The sequence below is a fragment of the Camelus bactrianus genome, chromosome 9 (genome assembly GCF_048773025.1).
Source record: "Camelus bactrianus isolate YW-2024 breed Bactrian camel chromosome 9, ASM4877302v1, whole genome shotgun sequence".
Lineage (NCBI taxonomy): Eukaryota > Metazoa > Chordata > Mammalia > Artiodactyla > Camelidae > Camelus > Camelus bactrianus.
This window is the reverse complement of record NC_133547.1, coordinates 31367046-31392056: the sequence shown is the minus strand read 5'-3', so window position 1 is coordinate 31392056 and position 25011 is coordinate 31367046. Positions and strand designations below refer to the sequence as shown.

At 37.9% G+C, this 25011-nt stretch overlaps 1 protein-coding gene across 2 annotated transcripts in view; it reads left to right on the top strand.

Annotated features, from left to right (window-relative positions):
- DPYD (dihydropyrimidine dehydrogenase) overlaps nt 1-25011 on the top strand; it is a 720294-nt gene that overhangs the window by 309059 nt on the left and 386224 nt on the right. For both annotated transcript variants that reach the window (XM_074370016.1, XM_074370017.1), the window contains exon 11: nt 13752-13962. In XM_074370016.1, the coding sequence (XP_074226117.1) occupies nt 13752-13962 (211 nt within the window). The remainder of the gene's footprint in view (nt 1-13751; nt 13963-25011) is intronic.

Below are 25011 nucleotides of genomic sequence, written 5' to 3'. Positions count from 1 at the left end.
CCCACCGATTTCTCAAATTTTAATGTTAAGAAAAATAATACCTTATAAAGGATATTAGTTCTGAGAACAAGAACCAAATGTATTTATAGAAAGATAAATTACTCATTTTATCCAAATCAGTATTATGAATTTGATTTGCTTTAGAATGCCTGAGCATATTTGGAGTCTCTATACTAGGCAAGAATTATAACTGTAGTCCATAGGTAATTTGTCACATATAGACTAACCACATTACAGATTAATTTCACTAAAATATCTGAGTCACCACTGGTTCATGACTGAGTTTCAAATGTCAACTTTATTTTCCGGGTTTTCTTCCATCCAATCTATGCTTTCAGACTTTTTTCCAGATTCCAAGGTGGAGGTAGTCTTATAGTCAAAGGAGTTTTTTTTCTGGAGCACTTTTCAGCATCGGTTGGTGCCGTCTTAGCATGGTGCAGATAAAGGAAACTAGCCATACTGAAGGGAAGTGACTTGTCTCTGATGAAAGAAGGCAGGAGCTAATCGTATGCATCTTTGCATCCCCATGCATAGCGTAGGATCTCAACAACTAATAAGCACTGGGGAAATAGGTTTCGAACTAGATCTTTTAAATCTTGTTCTCCTAAATCTAAAGTCAGTTTTCATTACAAAAGGCTGCACCTTCAAAGTTGAAAGGGCAGAGGACCCTGAATGGCAGTGTCAGTTTACTTTGTACTTGATGCTATGGTCATCTTCCCTTGGCAAGGGTCACTAGAAATGAGTGGTGGCCGTTTCTCCTGCAGCAGGAAGTACCAAAAGTAGAAAACACCAAAAATGAGAACAGATAATTACTTGAGATAGAAGTAGAAGTTTTCTTTATTTGTTTAATGAATCTAAATTTATTGAGCATCCGTTGTATATCAAACATTGTTTTAGGCGGTTGGTATATAGCTGTGACCAAATCAGGTGGGAATGCTTGTCCTTGCCTGTATCTAGTAAGGAAAGGCACTCAGTAACCAAGCAGATAAGCCGTCTCCTAAATGTATGTTGAACAGTGGCGAGGGCAATGGAGGCAAAATTAATTAGCCTGAGTGTATAAGAAGCGTGACTGTGGGGAGAGGGCGTGGTGGCAGAGGGGGAAGGACGTGCCACTTTGCACAGGGTGGCCCAGGAAGGCCTCTCTCAATGATGACATTTGGGTGTGGAGAGGAAGACATTGATGGGATGTAGACACTGGGGAGAAAAACATTCCAGGTCAAGGCAAATGCTTTCACCCTCGATTGAGGAAAGCTCTTGGACTTCTGGGAACAGAAAAAAAAAAGTCCACGTGACTGGAACAGAGTGAGAGAGCTCAGGACGTGGCAGTGTGTGGTGAGGGCTTGTAAGTGTTCATAAGGCTTTTAGTTTTTACTGAGTGAAAAAGGAAACCATTGAACTGTGTTAAGCGGACAAACACCAAGATCCGAATTAAGTTTTAAGAGGACTGCTCTCTTGATAACTGACTACTGGGTGTTGAGTCAGAAGCAGGGCAGCTAATCAGGGACCAATTGGGAGAGGAGGCTGTTAGTTAATGTGACTCGCTTCTAGGAAGGGAAGGATCTGGGTGCAGGCACAGCTCAGTCAGAAGGCCAGAGCTCAGCGGGATGAACTGTGGTTACCAAAGTGTTGAGAGGAAGCGATGGGCTGGTAGGACACCTGGTCATATGCCTGCAGCGGAGCTCAGTAGAACTCAGGCAGATCTGGGGCTTAATTAAACTAGAAAAGCAAATGTTTGGATGTTTATTTTTACCTTACAAGAAACTAACATGTTTATATGGGTTTAAAACGCCTGAACGGCGAGCTCTATGAGAGCAGGTGCCATGGTCATCACAGGCACAAGGGTGCCACATCCAAAGTGATCAGCAAATGGGCGGGGGTGTGGCTCAAGGGGTAGAGCACATGCTTAGCATGCACAGGGTCCTGGGTTCAATCCCCAGCACCTCCTCTAAAAATAAATAAATAGACCTAATTACCTCCCCCACCAAAAAAACAGAATATTTATAAAAACAAAGTGATCAACAAGTAATTGTGGAGTGAGTGTTTTCTGGAGAGAATCGGCACCCAGGGCTTCTAGCGTTAAAAGGGCTAGATTCATTGGAGTGAACATTTTAAACTGGTATCAAGTCACTATCACTTTCCAAGTTAGATCAGTGTTACAGCAGTAGGATCTGAAGGTTCATTTGGTAATTTCAGGCAAAATTTTTCAGCATGAGAAAAGGAGTAATACGTAATATAGAAACAGAATGTGTGCAGATGTCAGGGTTGGACCGCTGGGCAGTGATTGTGCGTCTTCAGGATTGGGGGCTTTCAGCATTTGTAGCGGTTCCGTTGTGAGTCCCTCGTGACCCTTACTTGGTATCGTGCACATCGAAGGAGGTCCAAGACATGGCAGTGCTGACGCTTAGGAAACTTACTAAGTCAGTATCATGCATCTACCTCCAGATACGGATTTTGAGAGAATGTTCTTGGACAAATTTTTAACCAACATGAAGAATTTGACAGCATCCCCAATCTCTTTGTCTAGCTCCTGTTCCTCCTATGCTTTCTACTTTCAATACACACAAGCTGTGGCCACACCTGGTTTCTTTAAAGTCAGTGAAGATTGAAAAACAGGGACATTCAGCGTTTTTCTCGACTATGTTTATTGTGTGCTGGGCTTGGGCTCTTGCGTGGAATTTGGGAATAACATGGTTTGTCTGTTGGTAAAAGGCCTCACTGCCAGGCGTGCCAGGAAGTATGTAACCAAAGCTGTGGTCTAATCCTCATTTTTCAAGGGAGTTGGGGAGGGAGATATTGAACAATATAAAGTTCTCTCATCCTTTAGTGACAAATATGAATTGTTACATAGGCCGGGTAGACTTAACATGGAATTGTTTGGGACCATGTCTATTACATGGTTAGTGTCAAAGAGCAATGTGATTAGATGCAGAAATGTTTTAATCTGCTAAGCTAGGAGGCTGCCCAGTAGATTCTGCAGTGACAGGCACATCCCATTTCTCTAAGGCAGAGGTTTCCATACTTCAGTGCGCAGCAGAATCACCTGGAGGGCTTGTTAAGTGCAGCTTGCTGGGCCTGTCCCCGTTTCTGATCCAGTAGGTGTGGGGAGGGCCTGAGAATCTGCATTTTGAACAAATCCCCTGGTGCTGAGAGACCACCGAGCCACTGCTCTAATGTGTCATCAGTGTGGTTTCCAGCTGGCTAATCAGAGCCACAAGCAGTGTGCTGTTCAGGGGCGCTTTCCATCTTAGTTAAGAAAGCGTCACTGCTACAGGATGTAAGTTTTGATGAAAGGAAGCTACGGAGGCATCATCAGCATATTGATGCAATTCTGATTCCAAATGTCTCTCCGTCTCCCTGGTGGCCTCACACACATGCTAAACGGGATGCTCCTGACAAACTAGCGCTTCTCAGCCGGGAGGTCCTTAGGGAAACCAGCCAATCATTCAGCACTATCCTCTAAGAAGATGAGGAAAGATCTGTTAATAATTCCCCCAGAACTTTCTGCAAGCTTAAATAGGTGAGATTAAATTTCACAGGATAACAGAATCCCCCCAAATGCTGGTATTAAGAGCTGTTGACAGATCGGATAGAACCGCACGGATGCTGTAGGCAGTTGGGAATCCCTAAAAGGAGGCATGAAGGTCAGGACTCAACAGACCAGCTTGAGTTGATAAACTTAAAGGATAAGGTTCGGGAAGGACTTTGTAGCTCTTATTAATTATTCCTGAGAAGAGCGTGGTACAAAATTAATTTACTAGCACAATCCTACACACAGAGGGGGTACAGGAAGAATCTGCTGTTCACATATTCAATTTCCTGAAAGCTGCAGAACACAACAGATCTTTAATTCTGCTCTATTTTAAATGGACTCTCAATGCTACTCCCTAGAGCCCCCTGGTTTCCCCCACTCACTCGCCAAAATAACTGATTCAACCTTAATAATGCCTATTTCCACGTAGTTTAGCTATTCAGAAGATCAACTATTTTGATAATGTTCCTTATTATTTTTAATAATAAAATAACAGTACTAGAATGCCTGGTCTGTTGGTCAAAAATGTCTTCATCTGTTACTACAACTCAGAAACAATACATCATCATGTGAAAAAAATGTACCTTTTAATTGCCTCCTTCTGGGACCACACCATCCCCGCAAATAGACCATTCATGTAGCATGGTCTGTAGGTCTCCCCTCAGATATTTCTGATACCAAGTGATCGTGTTAAAGCTACATCCACGGATATGTTCACCATCTAAATATTACTGGCTAAACATGTCTCTTCCTACCATTCACTAATGCTTTCTGGTTTTTATTTAATTATAAGAAGTATGACCCTGGGACTACTTTTAGAAAATAACCTTTATAAGCTGGTAAATTTAATTTTACTTAGTGAGGGTGATGCTTGTAACAGTTCTTTAATACTCGGCACCTGCATGTCATTTGAGTTGGTGTTCTTCACGGCAAGTAATCGGGGACCTGTTAGCATGACTGGAGATACGGCGATACCTGCAAGCAGACACGCGCACACCGTGGCCCCCAGGCACCTAGCGTGAATTAATGATCGTCATGGACTCCCCTGGCTCTGTGATATCAAGCGTGCCTGTATTCATTTATGACGATGTGGGAATGACATTCCAAGGATCTATATGTGTTTATGTTTTTGAAAAGCTTGAAAATTCAGTATAATATGAGAAGGTAGAATGGAAGAGTCAAAAAGGAAATACTGAAAGTTGGAGTATTTGGTTCTAGGTTATATATTCTAGTCTGAGTGTGCCCATTTGTAAAACTAGCGTTATAACCATATGCTTCTTCAAGTTTCTTCTAGTCCCCAGTTTCTGTATTTGGAACATTCAGAGAAAGATAGTGTGAGTATGGAGTTTGGACAGGAAGGCTTTAGCTCTTCGTGGAATGACAGCAAGTCTGTACTGAAAATGTTGGGAATAGCTGTAAATGGTACGCTTGAAACAAGTTGCAGTTAATGTGGCCCCAGTCAGTTGGTGAGGTAAAATCTGCTGCATTCAAGACATGGATATCAAAGAAGCTGACAGGTGAACTTGTCAGAATTCTATACTACATGTGATAATTCAGATGGTGAGTGTGGAAAAAAAGGACTGTAAATAAGCCAGGAGCCAACAGAAGCCTGTGCCTCTTCAAGATTATATATTCTAAATGCTTAATTATTTTCAGAAATCCCAAGGGGCTGGCTGCATCGTTTTGACTGTAGAGCTAAAAACTAGGTACCTTTTAAAAAGGCTTCCCAACCTTCCCATGTGTGTGTGTGTGTGTGTGTATGAGAAATTTCTCATATATATACACATACGTACACACAGATTCATTGGAGTGAACATTTTCAACTGGTACCAAGTCACTATCAAGCCACATTAAATAATGATACTCTGTTATTCCACTATTAAACTTCACATTGTTATTGCTCTATTAACTGTTATGTGATAGTTAGAACCCCTCTCCCATTCATAATATTCGCCTCAGCTTTCTAATATCTTCTTTTCCTTTCTTATAAATTGAAAACATTAAAAATTTGTATAATTTTTAAACACATGTTGATCATGCATGCAATTTAAAAGATAAAAATAAACTAAAAACGCACGTGAATTAATGTAAAAACAAACAAAAATGTCATTCTTTTTAAAAGTGATTCTTTTCTCTTAAAAAGTTGAAATCCTTTAAGGTCTGCTCTGAATATCATTTTGTCTTTGAAGGTGTCCTTGGTTCTGTCCTAATTAGCCTCTCCCCTCTGTGAGGTCCTGTAGCTCTTTATATTTCCTATATCATAGCACTTATCACGTAGGCTAGTCTTTATACTCAACCCTCAAGTTAAAGTGCAACTTCTTTCAAATGGATCGGCTCGTTCAGCTTGTGTCTGACTGAAAGTATAGGATGGTGCCTGATCCAAGGCAATAAATAGATCAGTGAAGCATGTTGAATAAACTATTTAAGGGACATTGAAAACCTTATAGGGAGAATTAAAGTGAATATGAAATACTCAAAATACATCATTTATATTTATTACATACATATACCTCAAAATTACTTCTGATAGCTTTTAAATAGGTAGTTATTTTATTTTCATTTAATTATTTACATTTTAATTTAAATTTTAAAAATGTATTACATCACAATATCAACTTAACATTTAAAGTAGATTGAAAAAAGTTAATACTTCCTGGTTTTCAGTCTCTTAAAAGATAGCTGAGCATTAAAAAAAAAGAAAAGAAAGAAAGAGAAAGAAAGAAACAGGGCCAAGCAATATACCAAATCAAAAGTGAAGATCTATAAAAGGTTGTAGAATCAAAGAAGATTAGCAAGTGACACTAGAAGACAGAGGATCCTGATTTGTGCAGAATTTATATGAAGACGCATTTCAAGATTGAAGAAGGCACTGCAAAGCCACTGAAGTTACTCAGAAGATGATTTTGTGAGATGCTTCTACAATAATCAGGAGTGCTTGACTGTAGCAAAATCTAAGATAAGCAGTAATAAGCTAGTCAGATTTTTTTTTAAATGTTGCCAGTCATAAATGAGTAGTGTTTAAAAATACTCTCTTCTTGTTAGAAAAGATGGATTTTATGATACCTGTGCAAAGGCATTTTAAGCCTCTGAATTATTCCGTGCATTGCATTTCTGGTTTTTGCAGCTCAGTCATGACACAGAATAGTTAAGGAGCAACTATATCCAATGTGTAGTACATCTCTCATATGGAGGAACATTTCTTTCTGTTCAAGATTCTCTCATTTTAAAAGCTTAAAGTTAAAAGAAACCAGGTGCTTGTAACACCATAAGAAGTACTAAAAGAGGGAACCTCAACTTGGGGTTTCAGCAAGCTTTTTTGCCTAAGGAAAGAATAATTGCAGAATTAGTGTGTATATTCCAGAGAGTCGTAAGCATGTCAAGATTAATCTGCATTCCACCACAGACTGTGAGTCTGTATAAACCAAAAAGTACAAAGTATATTAGGAATTTAATAATTAAGCATTAAGTAATTTACTATTTAATAAATTAAAGAAGATGAGATAAAGAGAGGGCGGTCAGAGTTAACTGCCTCTTTCTTTATCCTCCTTTGCCTTTTCAGTAACCAAAATGACCAGAAGATTGTATTGTAAAATAAAACTCACATGAATTAGAGGTATAATTTGCATCAAGCTTTATTAATAATTTCAAGGATAGAAGTAAACATGAAGTGTGGGCTAAACAAGGAGAGATGGAAGAGCACCAGGACAGCTCCCCAGGTCCCACCTTGCTGCATCAGGATGTGCTTTTATCCAGAATAATGTAGGGTCTCTGAGTCACACAAGTAGCTCCCTCACTTGCACAAAAGAGGAGGCTGTTTTCACTATAAAGCATCTCTAGTTTATACTCAGATAGTTAGATAATGTATATGACTCTTTGCAGAGAGCCCTGCTGTGAAAATCCAAGGTTCCCAGGTTTTGTCCACCATAGCAGTCCTAGACTAGCAGGTATATCTTGTCAAAAGCATCACACAGGTAAGGGATCTCTCACTTGCAAATGCTAATTGATAGTTTGTTTTCCATTAGCATATAAACAAGAGGATTTAACCAGGTCACTTTCCTTTCTTTCTTGAGATAAACTCTTCCCTTACCAAAGAAGATAATCTATTCCTCACAGAATTTCTCAGTAACTAATTCCTACTCATCCTTCAAGATTAATTTATATGGCACCACCTTTCCAGGCTGCCCTTTCTCCCATCCAGGTACTAACCAGGCCCACCCATGCTTGCTTTCGAGATCAGAAGAGACTGGGCGTGTTCAGAGTGGTATGGCTGTAGACCAGGCTGTCCTTTCTGGGCCTGGACAACTGCTATGTACAATGCCCTTTAATGTGCCCTTAGAACAGAATGCGTTTATATGTTATCACACTGAATATAATTATGGATTTGTCTACCTCTATGAGATTTTTGAAAGTAGGGTTTTTTTTTATTAACTAGCACCTAGCACCATTTTGGCACATAATAGGTACTTAATAAATGTTTGGTAAATTTATAAATTAATGGGACTCATTGTGTAGTATGAATAATTTAACAGTGATGAAATAAAAGAATATTATCCAGGATTATCACTGGCCAAAGCAGACTACCAAACAATTTTGGTTGACAATACCATCTCTGAGATCCTTATGTTCACACAGAATTCATAACTTGTTAAATGTCTAGCTATCAGATGATAATCTTTACAAAGTATATTGTTTCTCAAACTTCGGCAATTAGAATTTAATGTATGCTGGTTTCGAGTTCTGCTCATTATAGTTTATACCTATGCTTACTTTGCCTACATGCAATCTAAAAATGAATTGACATCATGCTTTTAATTATAGTAAATTAAGTTGTTTCATAATTTCCACAGTATGATGCCTGTAATATTAATCAGACCAAATCATCACATTACATAAAGTTAATCATTAAAATGATGATCATTATTGCATGCTATAGCACTCTATTTTTATTTCACTCAGCATCAACCACATATCTTCCCTGAATGTGGAGGTAAAAATCAAAGCTAAGAAGAGCGTTTTCTTTTTTTTCACTTTTTTCCTACGGTGTGAAAAGAAAGTAGCATTTTGAGTTATTGCACCTCAAAGATGGAACCTTATAGATGCTTTCTCTGTTATTCCCTTGAGTAATTATTGGTGGAGAAAAGGACACGAGACATTTGTATGTTTGCTTCCGTACCAGTTGTCCCTCATGAGAACAGGCTCCATCAAACAAGTAAATAAGTGGTGCGTGTGCCATGAACAGACATGTTCAAATACCAAACTCACAGAGTTGCTGATTATTAATGATCATTAACAAACATTAGGCATTAAAAAGCACTAACACTGACATCTGTGAGCTAATTAGCACAGAAGGCTGATTAATTTGAACAATAAAATATTAAGACCCATTGCATGAGATTAGACCACCGGTCAGTCCGGTCCATTGTTCTCTCATGGCAGTGTCACTGACAACTGGGGAGGAGCACCATTTGCTTTTTCATTTCAAACTCACAGCATAGGATGCTCTGGTCAGGTGACATGTCTTCTGCATGCTCAGTATTCGTTGCTTTGGGATGGGTGTTCAGTAGCCATTGGTAATAGTATATGGTTGTTCTTTTTTAGCTTGAATGTCCTCTGAGATTTCATATTAGTCATTTGTTTTGGTAAACAAAATGTTATTCAGTGTCTCCCATGTGCCAGTCACTCTGATAGGTATGGACAGGGCTGAAATGCACTCGATGCCCATTCATGGGGCATATTGGCTGGAGTATGTTCTGATTTGCCAGGCATCTGTCTGAATGTTCATTTGCTTGTACTTATCATTTGTTAAATATTTGAGCGTCACTCCTGGACCCTGGGGATAGAAAGTTAAGTGAGATATTCTTTCTATATGTAAAGAGTTTTTTGGAGGAGTTTATTGTCTAACAAATTGATTTTAGTTTCCCACTGTTACATCTTGTCTCTGCTCTCTGCTTTATGAAGTGGTACGTCTTTCTTCTACACTTACTCTTCCTCTGGATTCAAGGAATCTCCATTAACTCATTTGCAATGCTAGGTTCGTAAGTCTCTCGCTTGGTTCCTGTATCTCATGACTTCATAGCACCTCTGAACTTGGACTGGGAGCTTGCATTTCCTCTTCCCATGCGGGCAGCCTTTATCCAGCCAACCCTGTGCTTTTAATTTGCCCTTGGCTAGATCCTTTCCTGTTCCGGTTAGCCTTGTTTGGAGATTCAACAACCAGAACCGTGCAAAGTCTCATTCTTTCAAATACACTGCAGTTGCTGCCTTTGAATAAAGTGAATACCACAGGATTTTGTTTTAACCGTGTCAGGATTTTAGCTGGTCTTTGTCGTCTCTTAATGTACCTTTGGTTTCTCTGAGGCTCAGTTTCTCTTCGGTAGGAAGGAAATAATATTTCTTCCCGCAAAGGGCTGGTTGTAAGGCCAGCAGGCAGCAGTGTGCCTGAGGTTGGGCGATAAGTCTGTAAATCATGGTGGTACTCAGTGTGTTACTGACTTTTAAAGCCACAACAGGGAGAAAAAGTTGGTTTGAAGCTTAATAGTTAAAAAAAAAACTGATATATGAGTGTAATAACGTATCTCATTTGTGAAAATTAAAATGAGTTATATGTAGACCACTTAAAGGGTACCTGCTGTATAAGTTTCTATTATTATTTCTATCTTGCCAGATTTTTTTTTTTAACAGTGAAAGTAAATTCCTCTGTTTTCCACAAATAACTCAAAGGATATATCACTTAACATATGACTTCACTTACTTTGAATTCTCATCTTCCTAATATTTCCCTATGGACTAAGATAAATTCTTTAATTATAATTTTATTTTTGTTTGGGGGGAGGTCATTAGGTCTATTTATTTACTTGTTATTAGTTTTTTATTTACTTATTTATTTTTATAAAGAAGTACTGGGGATTGAACCCAGGACCTCGTGCATGCTAAGCATGCACTGTACCATTTGAGCTATACCTTCCCCCCTGGACTAAAATAAATCTTATTATCTCAGTTCTTTTTTTCAATTTAATATCAGTACTTCCAAATAATTTACATATGTTCAAGTCATGTCATTCTATCTTTCCTTTAAAAGTTTTCCCCTCTTTTATTTGAAATGGAAAATCTAGGTACTTAGTAGCAAAATTTCAGGAAGTGGTGTGATTTATTCCTTATGCCTAATAGTCTAACCTTACATGTTTGAAATAGTAAGTAACATCTCAAATTTCAAACACAGAATTTTAGAATAATCTCTTTGGGGGCCAGTGTTCATACCTGCTGACTTCTGTGCCCTGTCAGATATCTGATATAAATACTAAATATTTGAATAGAAGTTATCGACCCTGGTGCATATGGAAAATTATGATGTGAGCAGAGGATATATTAAAATACAGTTTCTTCATGTTCATAAGTCTACATAGTTTTTAGAGCCTCAAAAATCAACAACCATAGAAAGAACACTGCTACTAAAGCATGCTTAAGTATTATACCATCGATAATCTCATCTTAAATTCGTAAAGGTTTTGATTTGTTTGCAGTGTGCCAGTTGATTCTAAATTCAGTGCCAAATTTGTCAAAAAGTGTATGAGATTATCTACAGTATATCTAATACTTAGTAATAGATACTAAGTATTCATATTTAAGAAGAGTAGAATGCAGCAAAACAGACCCTAAATCAGTCTGAGAAATGCTCCCAATATGTGCACCATACTTCAGGATTTTATTTCTGCCCTCCACAGAAAGAGTACTGTTATAAGTACGCATAATGTGTTGATTTATTCAAACCATAAACATTTGGCATTGGTATCCAGTCAAGTTTGGCATTATCATTAAAATTTAGCATCACTTGACATTTTTGAGACACGATAAACTGGTTTATATTGATGAGCTAGAAGACATTACATTACGCAAATGTGACAAAAGGGATACAGCAAGTGTTTCGTATGTTTAGAGCCATATTTATTTTGTAATTTGAAGTATTTACCGGATATTTTGCCTTCCAGACATCACACACTTTTACTTTATAGAAATTTAAAGAGGAGTCGAAGTTTCTTTGGCCTTTCCCTTTTTTACCCTTTGCTTTGGGTTCGCTTTCTGTTGGAGTCATAGTCCTACTGCTAAGTGGTGCCAAATAGGCTGAAGAATGATTTGGGGAAAAGGTGAATTCAGAAAATGGCACCTGAAATAAACTGCATTTATTTTCACCTTCTACACGCTAAGTTCTGCTTCAGGTGTTTTGCGTTTCTGAAATTGCCTTACACGACACCACCTACCAGTCAGTTAGGTGGTGTCCTCCCCTTTTCATATATATGGAACTTGAAGCTGAAGGAGATGCAGGGGCCATCCCAGATAAGCAGTACAAGTGGGTTTAAAAGCTAACTCATGGAGGGAGGGTATAGCTCATGCTTAGCACGCACAAGGCCCTGGGTTCAATCCCCAGCACCTCCTCTAAAAAAAAAAATAAATAAACTTAATTACCTCCTTCCCCCCAAATTAAAAAATAAATAAATAAATAAAAGCTGATTCAGCTCCACCTATCTCTCTTTTCCTTCTAAACCATGAGCAGTTTGAGATTAACCATTCTGTACACTTACCACCCACAATACCCACATAGTTAGTACTTCTGATATTACTAATCTCTTAATTTTATAATGAAAAAGAAAATATTATATAATAAGGCTTGTGTAGTCCATTTTAAGGCTTTAAAACCAGTATTCAAAAATATTCTAAGTAAGAGACAAATAGCTTTGTGCCAATATGCAGTGCTGATCAGGGTTTCTCACTTTTTAAAAAAATTACTATCCCTCTAAGGAGTCATTTTAGAATTATATTTTCTAATTACCACCACACTGGAATTTTAACCGCATAGATAATCCATATATCTGTTTATATGCTGTGGCTCTTTGGAGGGGGTGCCGCAAACTATTATGATATCTTAAGAATTTTTCATCCCCCAAAATCAATTTTGTTCCCTTGTGGGTGATATTAATGTCATTGAGAATTTGTGGTCTAGATCTTTTAGCTACAGTCTGAGGTGTTTAGTGTTTCACAAAGTGTCATTTCTGAACAGCAGCAGAACATCACATAGACATTTGTTAAAAATGCAGATCCTCAGGCCTCGTCCAGCTCTACAGAACCAGGAACTGTGGGGGTGTCCCCACTCAATGGTTAGCAAGCCCTCCAGGGTGATTGTGATGCATTCCAAAGTTTGGAACCACTAGTTATGGATAGAGTGCTGAGAGATGGGCTCATGGCTTCATCATAACATTCAGCAAATGTTTATGTCTCAGTGTTTCCATCTTGATGTAGGCCAGACAATTCCTGGCTTGAAACCTCACATACAACCTTCTCAACCTCATTTGTCAACTGAGACTCTACCGGCCTTCCATGGGGTAGGCAAAGAATGAGACTCGACACCCTTCCACCTCTTCTGTAGAATGTTTTTACATTTTTTTGAAAAAGACTATTCAACATACTAATTAGGTTCCTTTTGGCAAAGTCCTGGATTCCCCCAAAAATATTAAGGGGAAAAAAAAGAGCAAATAATTAAATCTTAACATTCCGTCTTGATAGACATCCCATTATGGGCATGAAAACAAGCAAAATCTAGGGTGTCTAACTGTAAGGCAGAGTAAATTGTGTGAGAGATATGGAGCAGCTAGGGATTTGTCAAGAGGGGCGTGCTTGTTTCTCTTTCTTAAAATTTTCATTTATATTTTTAAAAAGTAAGAATAAACATCATTTCTTGGTTTCACAGAATTTCTCTAGTCTTTTCTCCTATCTGCCATTCTAATCAATTTGATGAAGTGGCTTACCGACTTTATGGCTTTTTTCCAGCTTAGATGGATTTACAGCCTGGTAAGAATCAGAAGTATTTATTTTCATATAAGTCATGATTAAAAAGAGAGCTTAACCTGCAGAAATAAAAGCATAAGTAGACCGGGCTACTACTGAGAAGCCTACACGCTGCTGATCACTGAGTGTATACTAGCTAAAACCTGAGAAGTGTCCCGGGATGCCCACGTCTACAAAACTCCACACGACAGCTTCAACCCAAGACCCCTCTGAGTCAGTGATTTACAAAATGTGAAAGGCTGATAACTGAGTCAGCTTTGGTGAAAGGAAAAACTTCATGTTGATTTAGACATCAAGAGCTTTAACGTACATAATTAAATTACAAATCAAATAGGCAATTGAGAAGAAACATTTTCAAGTTTTTCTCTGTTCTGCTTCGTTTTAGATGGAGCTTGCCAAGGAGGAAAAATGTGAATTTTTGCCTTTCCTGTCCCCACGGAAGGTTATAGTAAAAGGTGGGAGAATTGTTGCTATGCAGTTTGTTCGGACAGAGCAAGATGAAACTGGAAAATGGACTGAAGATGAAGATCAGATAGTCCATCTGAAAGCCGATGTGGTCATCAGCGCCTTTGGCTCCGTTCTGAGTGATCCTAAAGGTAAGGTCCTCGGGAGCTGAGACGTGTTATGCAATTGTCTGTTATTTCACTGCCATAATGGTTTCCAGCTTCAGAGAATTGTTTTTCACTTAAATTTTCATTTCTTTCTCCTAGTATGGAATGCAAGCAATCTTGATTTAAGAGGCTTGGAAATGGGATTTAATGCTTAGACAGAATTATTTTTAAAGTGGTGGGAACTGAAAAGAACATTAATCTTTCTTTTAAACTCATAATCAAAATATGGATTCTATTTTGTAATAACGTTTGCCTTATTTACTCTATAAGAATAGCCTTTTCTTCAGTTAGACCTAGGGTAAGAAAATGTGATAGAGAAGTTATACCAGCCAGCCTTCAGTGAGTCAAGCAAATTAGGATCTAATGAATAGGCGAAAATAGAATTTATGTTTACCACTATGCTCATGCCAAATCATCACTGGAAACATCAAAATTATCAAATTAGGAAGCTTGAACTCCTGTCATTTTATCTAAATGGCATAAATGGATATGCTAAGAAAGAACAGCAGGCTTAAAAAAAGAAAGATAATGAGAAAAGAAAATGTTTTATATAGCATTCCAGCTGAACAGTAAGTCAATTTTTTTGTGTTATGTTTTCCCCACGCAGTGTTTTTGTGGGCCATTGTAGATAAAAGCTTAGGTACCTCCATGCCTTTATTTTGCAAATCCTTCACCTTTTACAACACACTGTCAAAATGGCAGTTAACTCTTTCATTAACTGAAAGGAAAATAAAAGAAAGAAGTTTCTCTAGGTCACAGATTCATTAAAAACAGCAGCAATAACAACAGCAAAAAAAAAAAAAAATCTAAATCTGATGATTCCTATAACTTCCTACTATACCCATGCTAAAAGTGCATTTTGTATCTGACATAGGAAGAGATACATACATGCAAATGTGCATTTTTATGCAACAGATAAGTAAAAAATGTAACCAGTCGTCAGAATATTTTATCTGTAGGACATCAGACATCTTGGTATTTGGAAACATCCAGATGTTTAATGTCATCAAGATAAATGTTTTCAAATAGCTGGATGATGGCCTGAATTTGTCACTTTTCATCTAGACGTTTATGTGATATGTAGACATAGTCACAATGTGGTTTGTTATTCATTGATGGCTTCAGGAAGGGAAAAAAAGAACAATGAATAAGTTGCATTCTGCTGTCTAAAAACATAACTGTGCTTGTTACTCTGCATATCACCAAAAACTGAGTAAACAGTTGAATCGTATTTATGTTGCAATTCTGATTATTTGCCTATCAAAAAATAATTTATCTTACCCATTTAAATTTATGTTCCACAACTGACAACATTAATATTAAGAAAAATGTATCTTCTCCTGAGCAAACTTTAGTAGATGTGACTCAGATCAGAGAAGAGACATTTTCCAAAGCTATGCTTCTGCATATATGAAGCCTGAAAGATTGAACTTAGTATTTAAAATATGAAGTAGAAGAAAAGAGAATTCGATCTATTTGTGTTCGTTTGATGAAGTCATTTAATAATTCATTTGTGTATTCTATTCGAAAATTTACTGGTGTGTTTCTTCCAACGCTCTACTTGAACTACCCCATAACGTTAGAGAAACCAAAGAGAAGTGGTTCCTCACTTTCCCGTTTCCCCTCCCTCCTCCTGGCTTGAAAAAATGAACTGCCTGGGAAAATTTTCCTCAGATAGAATTACTTGCTTTACCAGGACCCTTCAGTTTTTACGTCAATAAGAGCTACTTTCCAAGTGAGAGAGGGGCTGGAAGGGCTGGAACGTTAACGTTAACGTTAGCATTCGTGCCTCGGCTACGTTCAAAGGATTTTCAATATTGTTTACTGAATGGAAGATGTTTTTTTTAAAAAATGATAGAGGGAATCGGTATTTGTTAGAAGTTGATCAAGAAGATCTTACCCAAATGGCATTTAAAATCTTAAAGTATCATTTCAAAGTCAGGAAACTTTTCTGTGCACACACATATCAGGTATAGTGAAAATCAGTTTATAGGAAGCAAGTTGTCTGTTGGGTCAGAGAAGAAGATATTCTGGTCTTCCTCTTCTGTCCTGAATCTGTCCCATCTTGAGACCCCTGTGATGGGATTTGTGTGCGATACTTTTGCGATTATTACATATGAGATACTATATATTTTAATAGCTTTACCTATAACCTCTTCCTTAAAACATCAGTCTGCCTTTCTATCCTTCTTTTTCCCTCCTTCCCAACTTACTTTGCACAGACTTCCATGAACTGCATACCAAATTCAGTGATCTCTTTTCAATCTTTATTCTATTTTCTGCATTTGACAATGTTAAGTATTTCTTTCTGTTTGACATGCTCTCTTCCAAGTCACTTAACCTTTCTGAGCCTCAGCTTCTTCCTCTATTAAAAAAAAACAAAAAACAAGGATAATAGTACGTTCTCTCCCTCCAGCTCAGGACTGTTGTCAGAATTAAAATGAAATAATATGAAAGTGCTTGGTAAACGAAACACATTATCACTGTTTATGACACTCCATCTTGCTTTTTCATTTAACTGTTCTTTTCCCACTATCACTGACTGCTTTTCTTCCTCTAACTTTGCAAAGTTCAGACTTTGCCCATTTTCTCTTCTTACTATATTTATTCCTTTACTGAAAGTTTTGTCTCATTCATTCATTTTTTTCATCCATGCATTAATTCCTATAAGAAATATTTAATGAACGACTTCTATGTGCCAGATAGTGAGTAGCTAGACTTAACACTACCCACTGCTACGCTTCTGTGTAAAATGACTCTGAAATCTCTACTTTCCCTGTCTCAGAAGACATTTCCACCTATATTTAATCCTCATGCATATAATAAACATTTACTGAGTTTCTACGAATGCCAGGTACCAAGTTGTATTCTGGAGAGTACAAAGATGAATGAGGCATTCCTTGTACTTAAAAATCTCACAAGTTGGGGTCGGAGGTTAGAGAGAGATGCACAAAGTAAGGAAGTGTCACCTCATCAGGTGTCCCTAAGGCAAGTCACCTCTCAATTTCGCTATTATTATAAATGGTACCATAGTTCTCCTGTCACTAAAGTTAAAAATGGTATCCCAGATTCAAATTTAATTCCAGTTTTACGTTTCATTAAATTCACAGTCCTGATAGAACAGGATGACATTTCTGCCCCTTCCTACTTGAGAACTGCAGCAAATGACTTTACATATACTGTGTATCTTGCTTTATTTTCCACTGTTCCCTATGAAACTATTCTTCACATTATCCAGTACAGTGTGGATTCCTTAGTGGTGAATTCAGAAAGTCCTTGGTGAATGTGTTATATAAAAATATGCTGAAGAATTCAAGGAATGAAATAAACTTCACAGATTGCATATAACATACGGTGATAATTTATTCTCTCAGCATTGTCTGATTGCAATAATATTTTAAAGGGAAATACTTGCAGTGTCTCAATTATATCAATAATATGTATTTGTAAAGGTAAACTAAATTGGAAAATTTGAAGAAAATTAAATTTTTAATCTCAGTTTTTTTCCTCTGAGTTGCTACATAACTTTGGCAAGTCCGTTGATTTGTGTGTTTCACAAAGAAGAATATAAAAGAAGTTTATTTGGTATGAAGCCCCCAATATATCTATAATTGTTTCATGCCATGAAAATGGTGAATGCCTCAATAGCTTATGGAAAAGATAAGTATGTCAAATTTATAAAACAAATTTGGATAATATCCTTGGATTACAGTTGCTAATTATTTCATTGTTCCTAAGGCTTGTAACAATTACAAGTAATCATCATTATTTTACTTAATTCTATTTTATTTCCATCTCTCTCTCTCTTTTTTTTTTTTTTTTTTTGGATTGTAGCAGTGAATGAGAAATCAGAACAAAAGACTGCATATTCCTCATCCCCATATGTGTGCTTATTATAAGCATAATTTAATTGAATCCTTCATTAACTACTGTCCCAAATTCTAAAGGCAGTGCGGTGTCCAATTTCTAATTTGATTGGAATAATAAAGTCTTGGCCTTATTTAATATCTTTCCTGTACAAAACTCACAGTGGTTCCACCTTTTCAAAATTCTCATCCATCCCCTCTAAGTATGTATATAAGATTCCAAATCACATTAAATTCGGTTTTTATTGTTCAAGACTGATTTTAAGGGCTGTCAGTAAATTAAGCACAAGCTACCTCTAACTGGCATATCTACTCCACAAATATTGCCTTTCTGGAAATTTTAAAACATTTATTTCTTTATTTTAAATGTATGTATTTCGTAGTGTAGGAAGCCTCTTCTGCTAAACACCAAGGCCAGTGTTTATGAGATTGAGTTTTCTCTCCTTCCGTTTGTTTGGACCATGTCAAGTTTAAGAGACCTTTCCCTTATTTTATTCCCTTCTTTTTCTGCTTGGAACCAAACTGCCAGTGGTGAGGGCAGGCATGGCTTTTCTGTTAGTTTGGAATTGATAAGGAGAATCCATTTTCACTGACCTCACAGTTTCATTGTTCCGATGGCGGTAATGACAGTTGGCCTTGTCCACACGTTCCTAGCAGATCTCGATGGCATAGTTTTATGTGTCCTTGAACATGCTTTCAAACAACTGAAGGAGGGCACGCGAGCCCATCCGTGACCTTGGTGCCTCTTTCAGACGCTGCACCACAGCCATCCTCTCGTTCTTGTGAAATGTCCCTTTGAAAAGAGCTATGTGCTTTAGTCTCCCAGAACCAATTATAATTTATCTTCCAGTTAGACTGTAAACCCCAAAAGGGCAGAGGCTGTTCCTTTACAGAGAGTTGTAGTTCCAATAGTAGCCCATATACAATTGTGCCCACAATGCATGCACAGTATGTATTTGTACATTTAACTTGATTCATATGAAGATATTAATTTTATTATATAATATGAATATTATACCTGGTATAATATTCCTGCTGTGGGGTGGGTTTGGTTTATTTTTCAGAAAACATAAATGTTAGAAAAGTACTTCTATTTTTCTATTGCTACTGATTTTTTTCCAGTTTTGGCATAAATTGTTGCATTCTTTCTAATCCAGTAAATACGACACTAGTTCGAGGCCGTCTGGTGCAGCAGCTTAGGGCAGGGGCTCGGAGCCAGGCTGCCCGGCTGGAAGCCCCGCTCCCTTCGACTCCTTGTACTTCGTGGTCTTGATCTTTTAAGAGGGGTGATTATAGTATCTACCTTCTAGAGTAATTTTAAGAATAAATAAATGAATAATATATGTAGAACACTTAAATATACGTCTAGTACATAGTAAGCATCTCTTAAGTCTTAGGTGTCATTATCCTTGAAGAACAAAATTATGGTTTAATAATTAAGTTGAGTTACATTACACCCTTACTTTCGTATGAATGTTGTCTAGGAGTAAAGCATTTGAAAAATTAGTACTTCTCGAGGGCCTTGCACATCTTTGCAAATCAGTAAAGCAGACGCTCTTTCAATTTATGACTTTCTGAATGAGAACGTTTCCTGTATGGTTGTTTTTATTTGTAGAAAAAGGATTGCACGGTTTTGAACTGTGTCGTATGCTTTAGCAACGTTTTATTATCAGTCCTGATGTTTTTCATACCGTTGAGAGGAAGTTTTCTTTCAATGAATTTTTAGTAGTTAGAAATTTTCACTTTTGGGTTTTTGTAAAGTCAGTTATTTAAAGAGCAAAGGATGTTTTTAATACCTTTGTTTTTTCCCTCTTAAACACGGTGAAACTGGGCCAAATTTTTGGTTTGCCTGATTGCTCGCTTTCATTTTAAGAAGGAAAGAGAGAAGCACTTTAGAGGTTACTAAGCTTGAGCTTTAAGCACTTGAAAATTATGGGATGAGATAACCGAGATTTAAAACCCTTGGTTTTTTTTTTTAACCTTTTTTATTGATTTATAATCATTTTACAATGTTGTGTCAAATTCCAGCGTAGAGCACAATTTTTCAGTTATACATGAACATACATATATTCGTTGTCACATTCCTTTCTCTGTGAGCTACCATAAGATCTTGTATGTATTTCCCTGTGCTATACAGTATAATCTTGTTTATCTATTCTACAATTTTGAAATTCCGTCTATCTTTTCCCACCCCACACCCCCTTGGCAACCACAAGTCTGTATTCTATGTCTATGAGTCTATTTCTGTTCTGTATTTATGCTTTGTTTGTTTGTTTGTTTGTTTGTATTTAGATTCCACATATGAGCGATCTCATATGGTATTTTTCTTTCTCTTTCTGGCTTACTTCACTTAGAATGACATTCTCCAGGAGCATCCATTTTGCTGCAAATGGCATTATGTTGTCACTTTTTATGGCTGAGTAGTATTCCACTGTATAATAAAACCCTTTGTTTTTCAAAGGGAAGATGGGATGACTGGTGGCAGTAGAACGGACTCAGGAGGGTGCTGCACAGCACCGCGCAGAGAGCGGGCGCCAAACTCCGGGTGCAGCAGGCGATGCGCGGCCCTTCTTCTGGGAAAGGAGTCTGTGTGCTTCGTTCACCCAGGGCCTACATTTTCCTCCTGTTCGTCTCACTGGAGACAGCAAAGAAACACAACGCCCAGTTCTTTCTGAATCTGTAATGCAACCTTCAGAAACCAACTTCCTTGCTCGATAGCATTCATTGCAGTTAGTTCCATAAGGGAGGCAATTGTTTTCTGTGTTTTTTCTGAAGTGGAGGGAGGTTTTTGGGTTTTTTTAAATCTTTTTATTTTTAAAAATTGCTTACCAGTTCCCCTTATTAGAAGTCCCTCAGAAAAGTTTTACAGAACCTCATAGGGAAGATCAAAGATTCTGCCAATACTAGCTTCATGTGTCACTTTGATTCAGTTGCCTCCACACTGAGAAAAGATGCAGGCCATGGCTTAATTTGCCTTGTTCTGGCCTAAGTCAGAGCTGGAAATTGCCAGTTAGGCGAAAAATGGTGTGCACGAAGCCGTGGCAATACAGATATTCAGGAATTTTTCAAACGTGCCTATTTTTTCCTCAATTATTTAGATGTTAGGAAAAAACCTAGAAAATGTTTTAAGATGAGCCAGGGGCCCAACAATAATCGTTAACTGTGCTTGAAAGGATGTGGCGTCGGTATGTTTGGTTTGTTTTTTCCCTTATTAACATGTTACTTATATGCTACTTCCCTGGTGGAACTGAGGACACCAAGGCACTTTCATAACCATCCCCCTCTTTTCTAAACCAGCATGTCTCATTTTTCAAGCAATAAAATGTCTCCTTCAGAAGCAGGGATTCAGCATTCTTTAAACGGTTGTCCACTCTTTGTGACCTCAGCTTTCATAATTGTTCTTCTGCCTCACCAAAAATAAAGAGCAGGGAGCCAGGAATGGAGCACCAAGCTGAGAATGTCAGAATTGATCAGATTTTCCCTATTGTATGCATTTGTATAAACAAAAATGTTTGCAATATAGTTTCGAATAACAGATTAAGGGATATTGCACTTTGTTGCTGGATAGGAGAACTTTTTGACTGATGCAGAAGTGATAGAGGAAGGGCCTCACAAAGGATCAGTACAACTAAGAATGGATGAGAGAATTGAGAAGTAATCAGTCCAGTGTAACTTACGGTTATGTTACAACAAGAGCTTGCACTGGAATTTTCCTTACTTATATTTACAAATGTTGAAAGGATTTAAGAGATAACATATTCTAGACTCCTAATTTCACAGGTTTATTTGTTTAACTAATAACTTCTGAGGGCTTGCTATTCCAGGCATTGAGCCCTGTTCTCAATGAGCCGGGGACAAAGTGGTGAAAAGGCAGTTGCAAACCTTGCCTCCAGGAATGCCATTTACCCGGGGAGACACACAATTATGATAAATTATGCTAAGAGAGGTTCAGAGCCCTAGGGAAGCGAGGAACACAGTCTGAAGGTTCTGAGAAGCTTCCTAGAGGAAGTGGGTTGTAAATTGAAGGCTGAGTGATGTGTAGGCGTTTCCAGGTGGAACGGGGGTGGAAGGGAGGGAGCAACAAGGAGATTATGCAATTTACTCAACACCACACTGTTAGATTAAGTAGTCATTTTGTAGTCATTTTAAAAAGCTGTATTTAAAAAAAAAGCATGTCTTTAGAAAGTTGTCACCAGCCTACTTATTTCATGCATGTTCTTATCTTTATAAATGAAGGTCTGTTTTGTTTTATGATTTCTACTATTATTTATCATGCGGTGAATTTTTTTTTTTTTTTTGATATCCGAATATGTTATAGGCACTTCCCAGGCGCTAAGAATACAAACACGAGTGAAAGAAAGTCTCTGCCTTTCAGGGACTCCTAGGCTAATGAGAGAAACAGGCGTGTAAATACACACATGGCAGCATAACGTGCTAATCTGACAATATTTGGAGTAGGTTTTAGGGCTTGAGTAGGAGTTTCTCTGTTAGAGGAAATATCATACACAAAGTACGAGCTGGTGAATGGCCTCAGGTGACCAGACAGTGGTGAGAGATTCTGTTCAGCTGGAGCAAATGATGTATGGTGAGATAAGGTGGGAGGTGGTCAGGGGGAAGATGGCAGGAAATTTGGTATAAATTTATGTGGAGTCAAGAGACATATGCAAAGTGATTAGTTTTGAATTTTATCCTATAGACACTCAGGTGACAAACAGGGAGGTTTAAATACGGGTGAGATCTTTATGTTAATGCAGTCATTCTGATAGGTGCCCCATCTTCCTTCTGTCTGCTTGGGTTTGAACCTTTCGTTCTGTTCTTCACGTAGCTGGGATTAGAAACCAGGACAGCACCTTTGAAGTGGTTCATATCAGAGGACAAATGTGTTTTCTAGTATTGAATGCCGGAATTAGGCCAAGTTACTCACCAGTCACAGGTATGATCCAACAATGCAGGTCCCCCGATGGGAAGCTGCTCCAGCCAGATTTTCAGTAGGAAGGAGGGGAGGCCACCTGGTACCTCCCAAGCTGTAGACACGCCAAGGGTGAGTTCCAATTTCTTCTTTCAAATCCACTAATTATAATTACTGATTTCAACTGTTTTAAGAGAAGTAAGTAAAATAAGAGAGACTCCATGAGTGTTATGCCAGTAATTGTTTCCCCACAGGGAAAGAGGTTTCAGGGGCGTGGAGTGATAAGCACGTTGCTCCACCCCGGCGGCGGTGTTGGAGAGGTAGCCTGGGATTACCGCGGAGTCAGATTGATGAGACCAGTTCAAAGACTGTCTCCACCAGTTAGTGTGGCTACTGATTCAGGCCCAGATCGAGGCAAAGGTGGTAGAACTGCAGAAGAAAAGTCAGAATCAAGACATATGTTTTAAGTAGACGGTCAAGATTTGGTCGTCTGTTTCATAAGGAGGTTGACCACGGAGTATCTAGCATGGGAATCTGATCAGATGTTTGTAATGCCTGCAGAACCCACCAGTGCAGCAGGTGGAACACATCTGAGGGAGATCGTGACGTGTTTCATTTGGATTTGCTAGTCCATTCAACCACTGTAAAAAAGGAATAGGACTAAGAACATGCGTGTTGAAATGAGACATTAGGGATCATTACGTATCATTTGTCCATCTTTTCACTGTCATAACCTGGTGCCTAGAACGGTGGTCATTCATTGATTGAATTAATGAATGAAGACTGTTACGGCTTATAGTTTAGATACCAGCTTCTTAAAAGTATGATAAAAGAGGACACATGGCATTTCTTCTGGAAATCCAGAAGGAACTCACCTACCATATGATGGAGAAGAAAAATTCAGTTTTTGAGCTGTACCACACTGCTTTGTGGATGGTAAATATCTTAGGAGGAGATGGCATCAGGACAGGTTTATTCATCATTCTGTGCCTTTCCCCTTTTGCTGATTAGTTCCTCATGCTACCATTTCATTTCTTAACGCCTCAGTAATAAAACATTCCTAAATCCTTTGTATTGGTTGGCCCAGTGATGAAAATGAATCCTTTTTTAATCTTCCCTGTACATTGCTTTGTTTTTAACTGCTTTTTAAGGCAAGAAGCATTCTCAGGAAACCGATAGTAAAACTATGCATGTTTTCTTAAAAACTGCCCTAATTATCAGACACTTTTCTGGCTGAAAGATTTACTCTCTCAATTATAAAATACGCTGTGCGGAGTGAGCATAAAGTGGTGGAATCTAAAGCAAGTACTGGCATTTCTGCAGAAAAACCGTCCAAAATGATGGAATCTTCACACAGTTTTTCTCTGGAGTTATTTTTAAAGGGTGGAGAGGATGAGGAGGGGAGGTCAAACTGATAACGGTGTTGAAAGTGATTTCGAATCAACCTCCCATCACTTACAACCGCCTTAGATGTCCATTTGAAGCACAACATGATATTTCTGTAATTATTTTACTTCCCTCTAATAACTGCATAGGAATAGGTTTGTCTCCCCAGTGAATAGCTCTGTTCAGAGCCTTCCCTTATCTTTATTTTCCAGGTTTCACTGGTGGTTGATATCATATGCATTCTTACAGGGAGACAGTGGATAAATCAGTACTTTTCCATCAAATCAAAGATTACATACAAGAAGTAGAGCGGTGGCATGTAACAAGTTTTGCTGGGGAAAGAAGGTAGAAAATGGAAAAATAACAATTGTTTCAGGGAACAGAAATCTTAAAACGTAACAAAACGTCATTCAGCGTAATGTGAGTTAATGCGTGTCCAGAGCTTAATGGATCACAGCCTATCATATCTGTCTTTTAAATTCTAGTTAGCTTATGAGATGCTAAAAGTTTATTCTGAAACCTAGTGTTCTTGTGAAATGTGAAACTACATTAAGCTGCTCTGTGATATAAAATCAAGACGTAAAATTTAGTCAAATTATAAAGTAATGATGTATATTTTCTACTAATGTTCTTAGTAATTGTATTTTGTATTGCAGATTATTGTTAATTACTTTGCATCTGTGTTCTTGGCTCAAAGCACAAAGAGAAAATAAAAATATACCTATTTAAGATAGTCTTTGGTTAAATTAGACATTGACCTGCATAAATGTAGGTTGTAATTTTCTAAGTTGGAAAATTACGTTGAATCATATTTAATCTATAGCCCGCAAATGTGGAAGCAACCCAGTTCAGATATAACATGCACAGGTAATT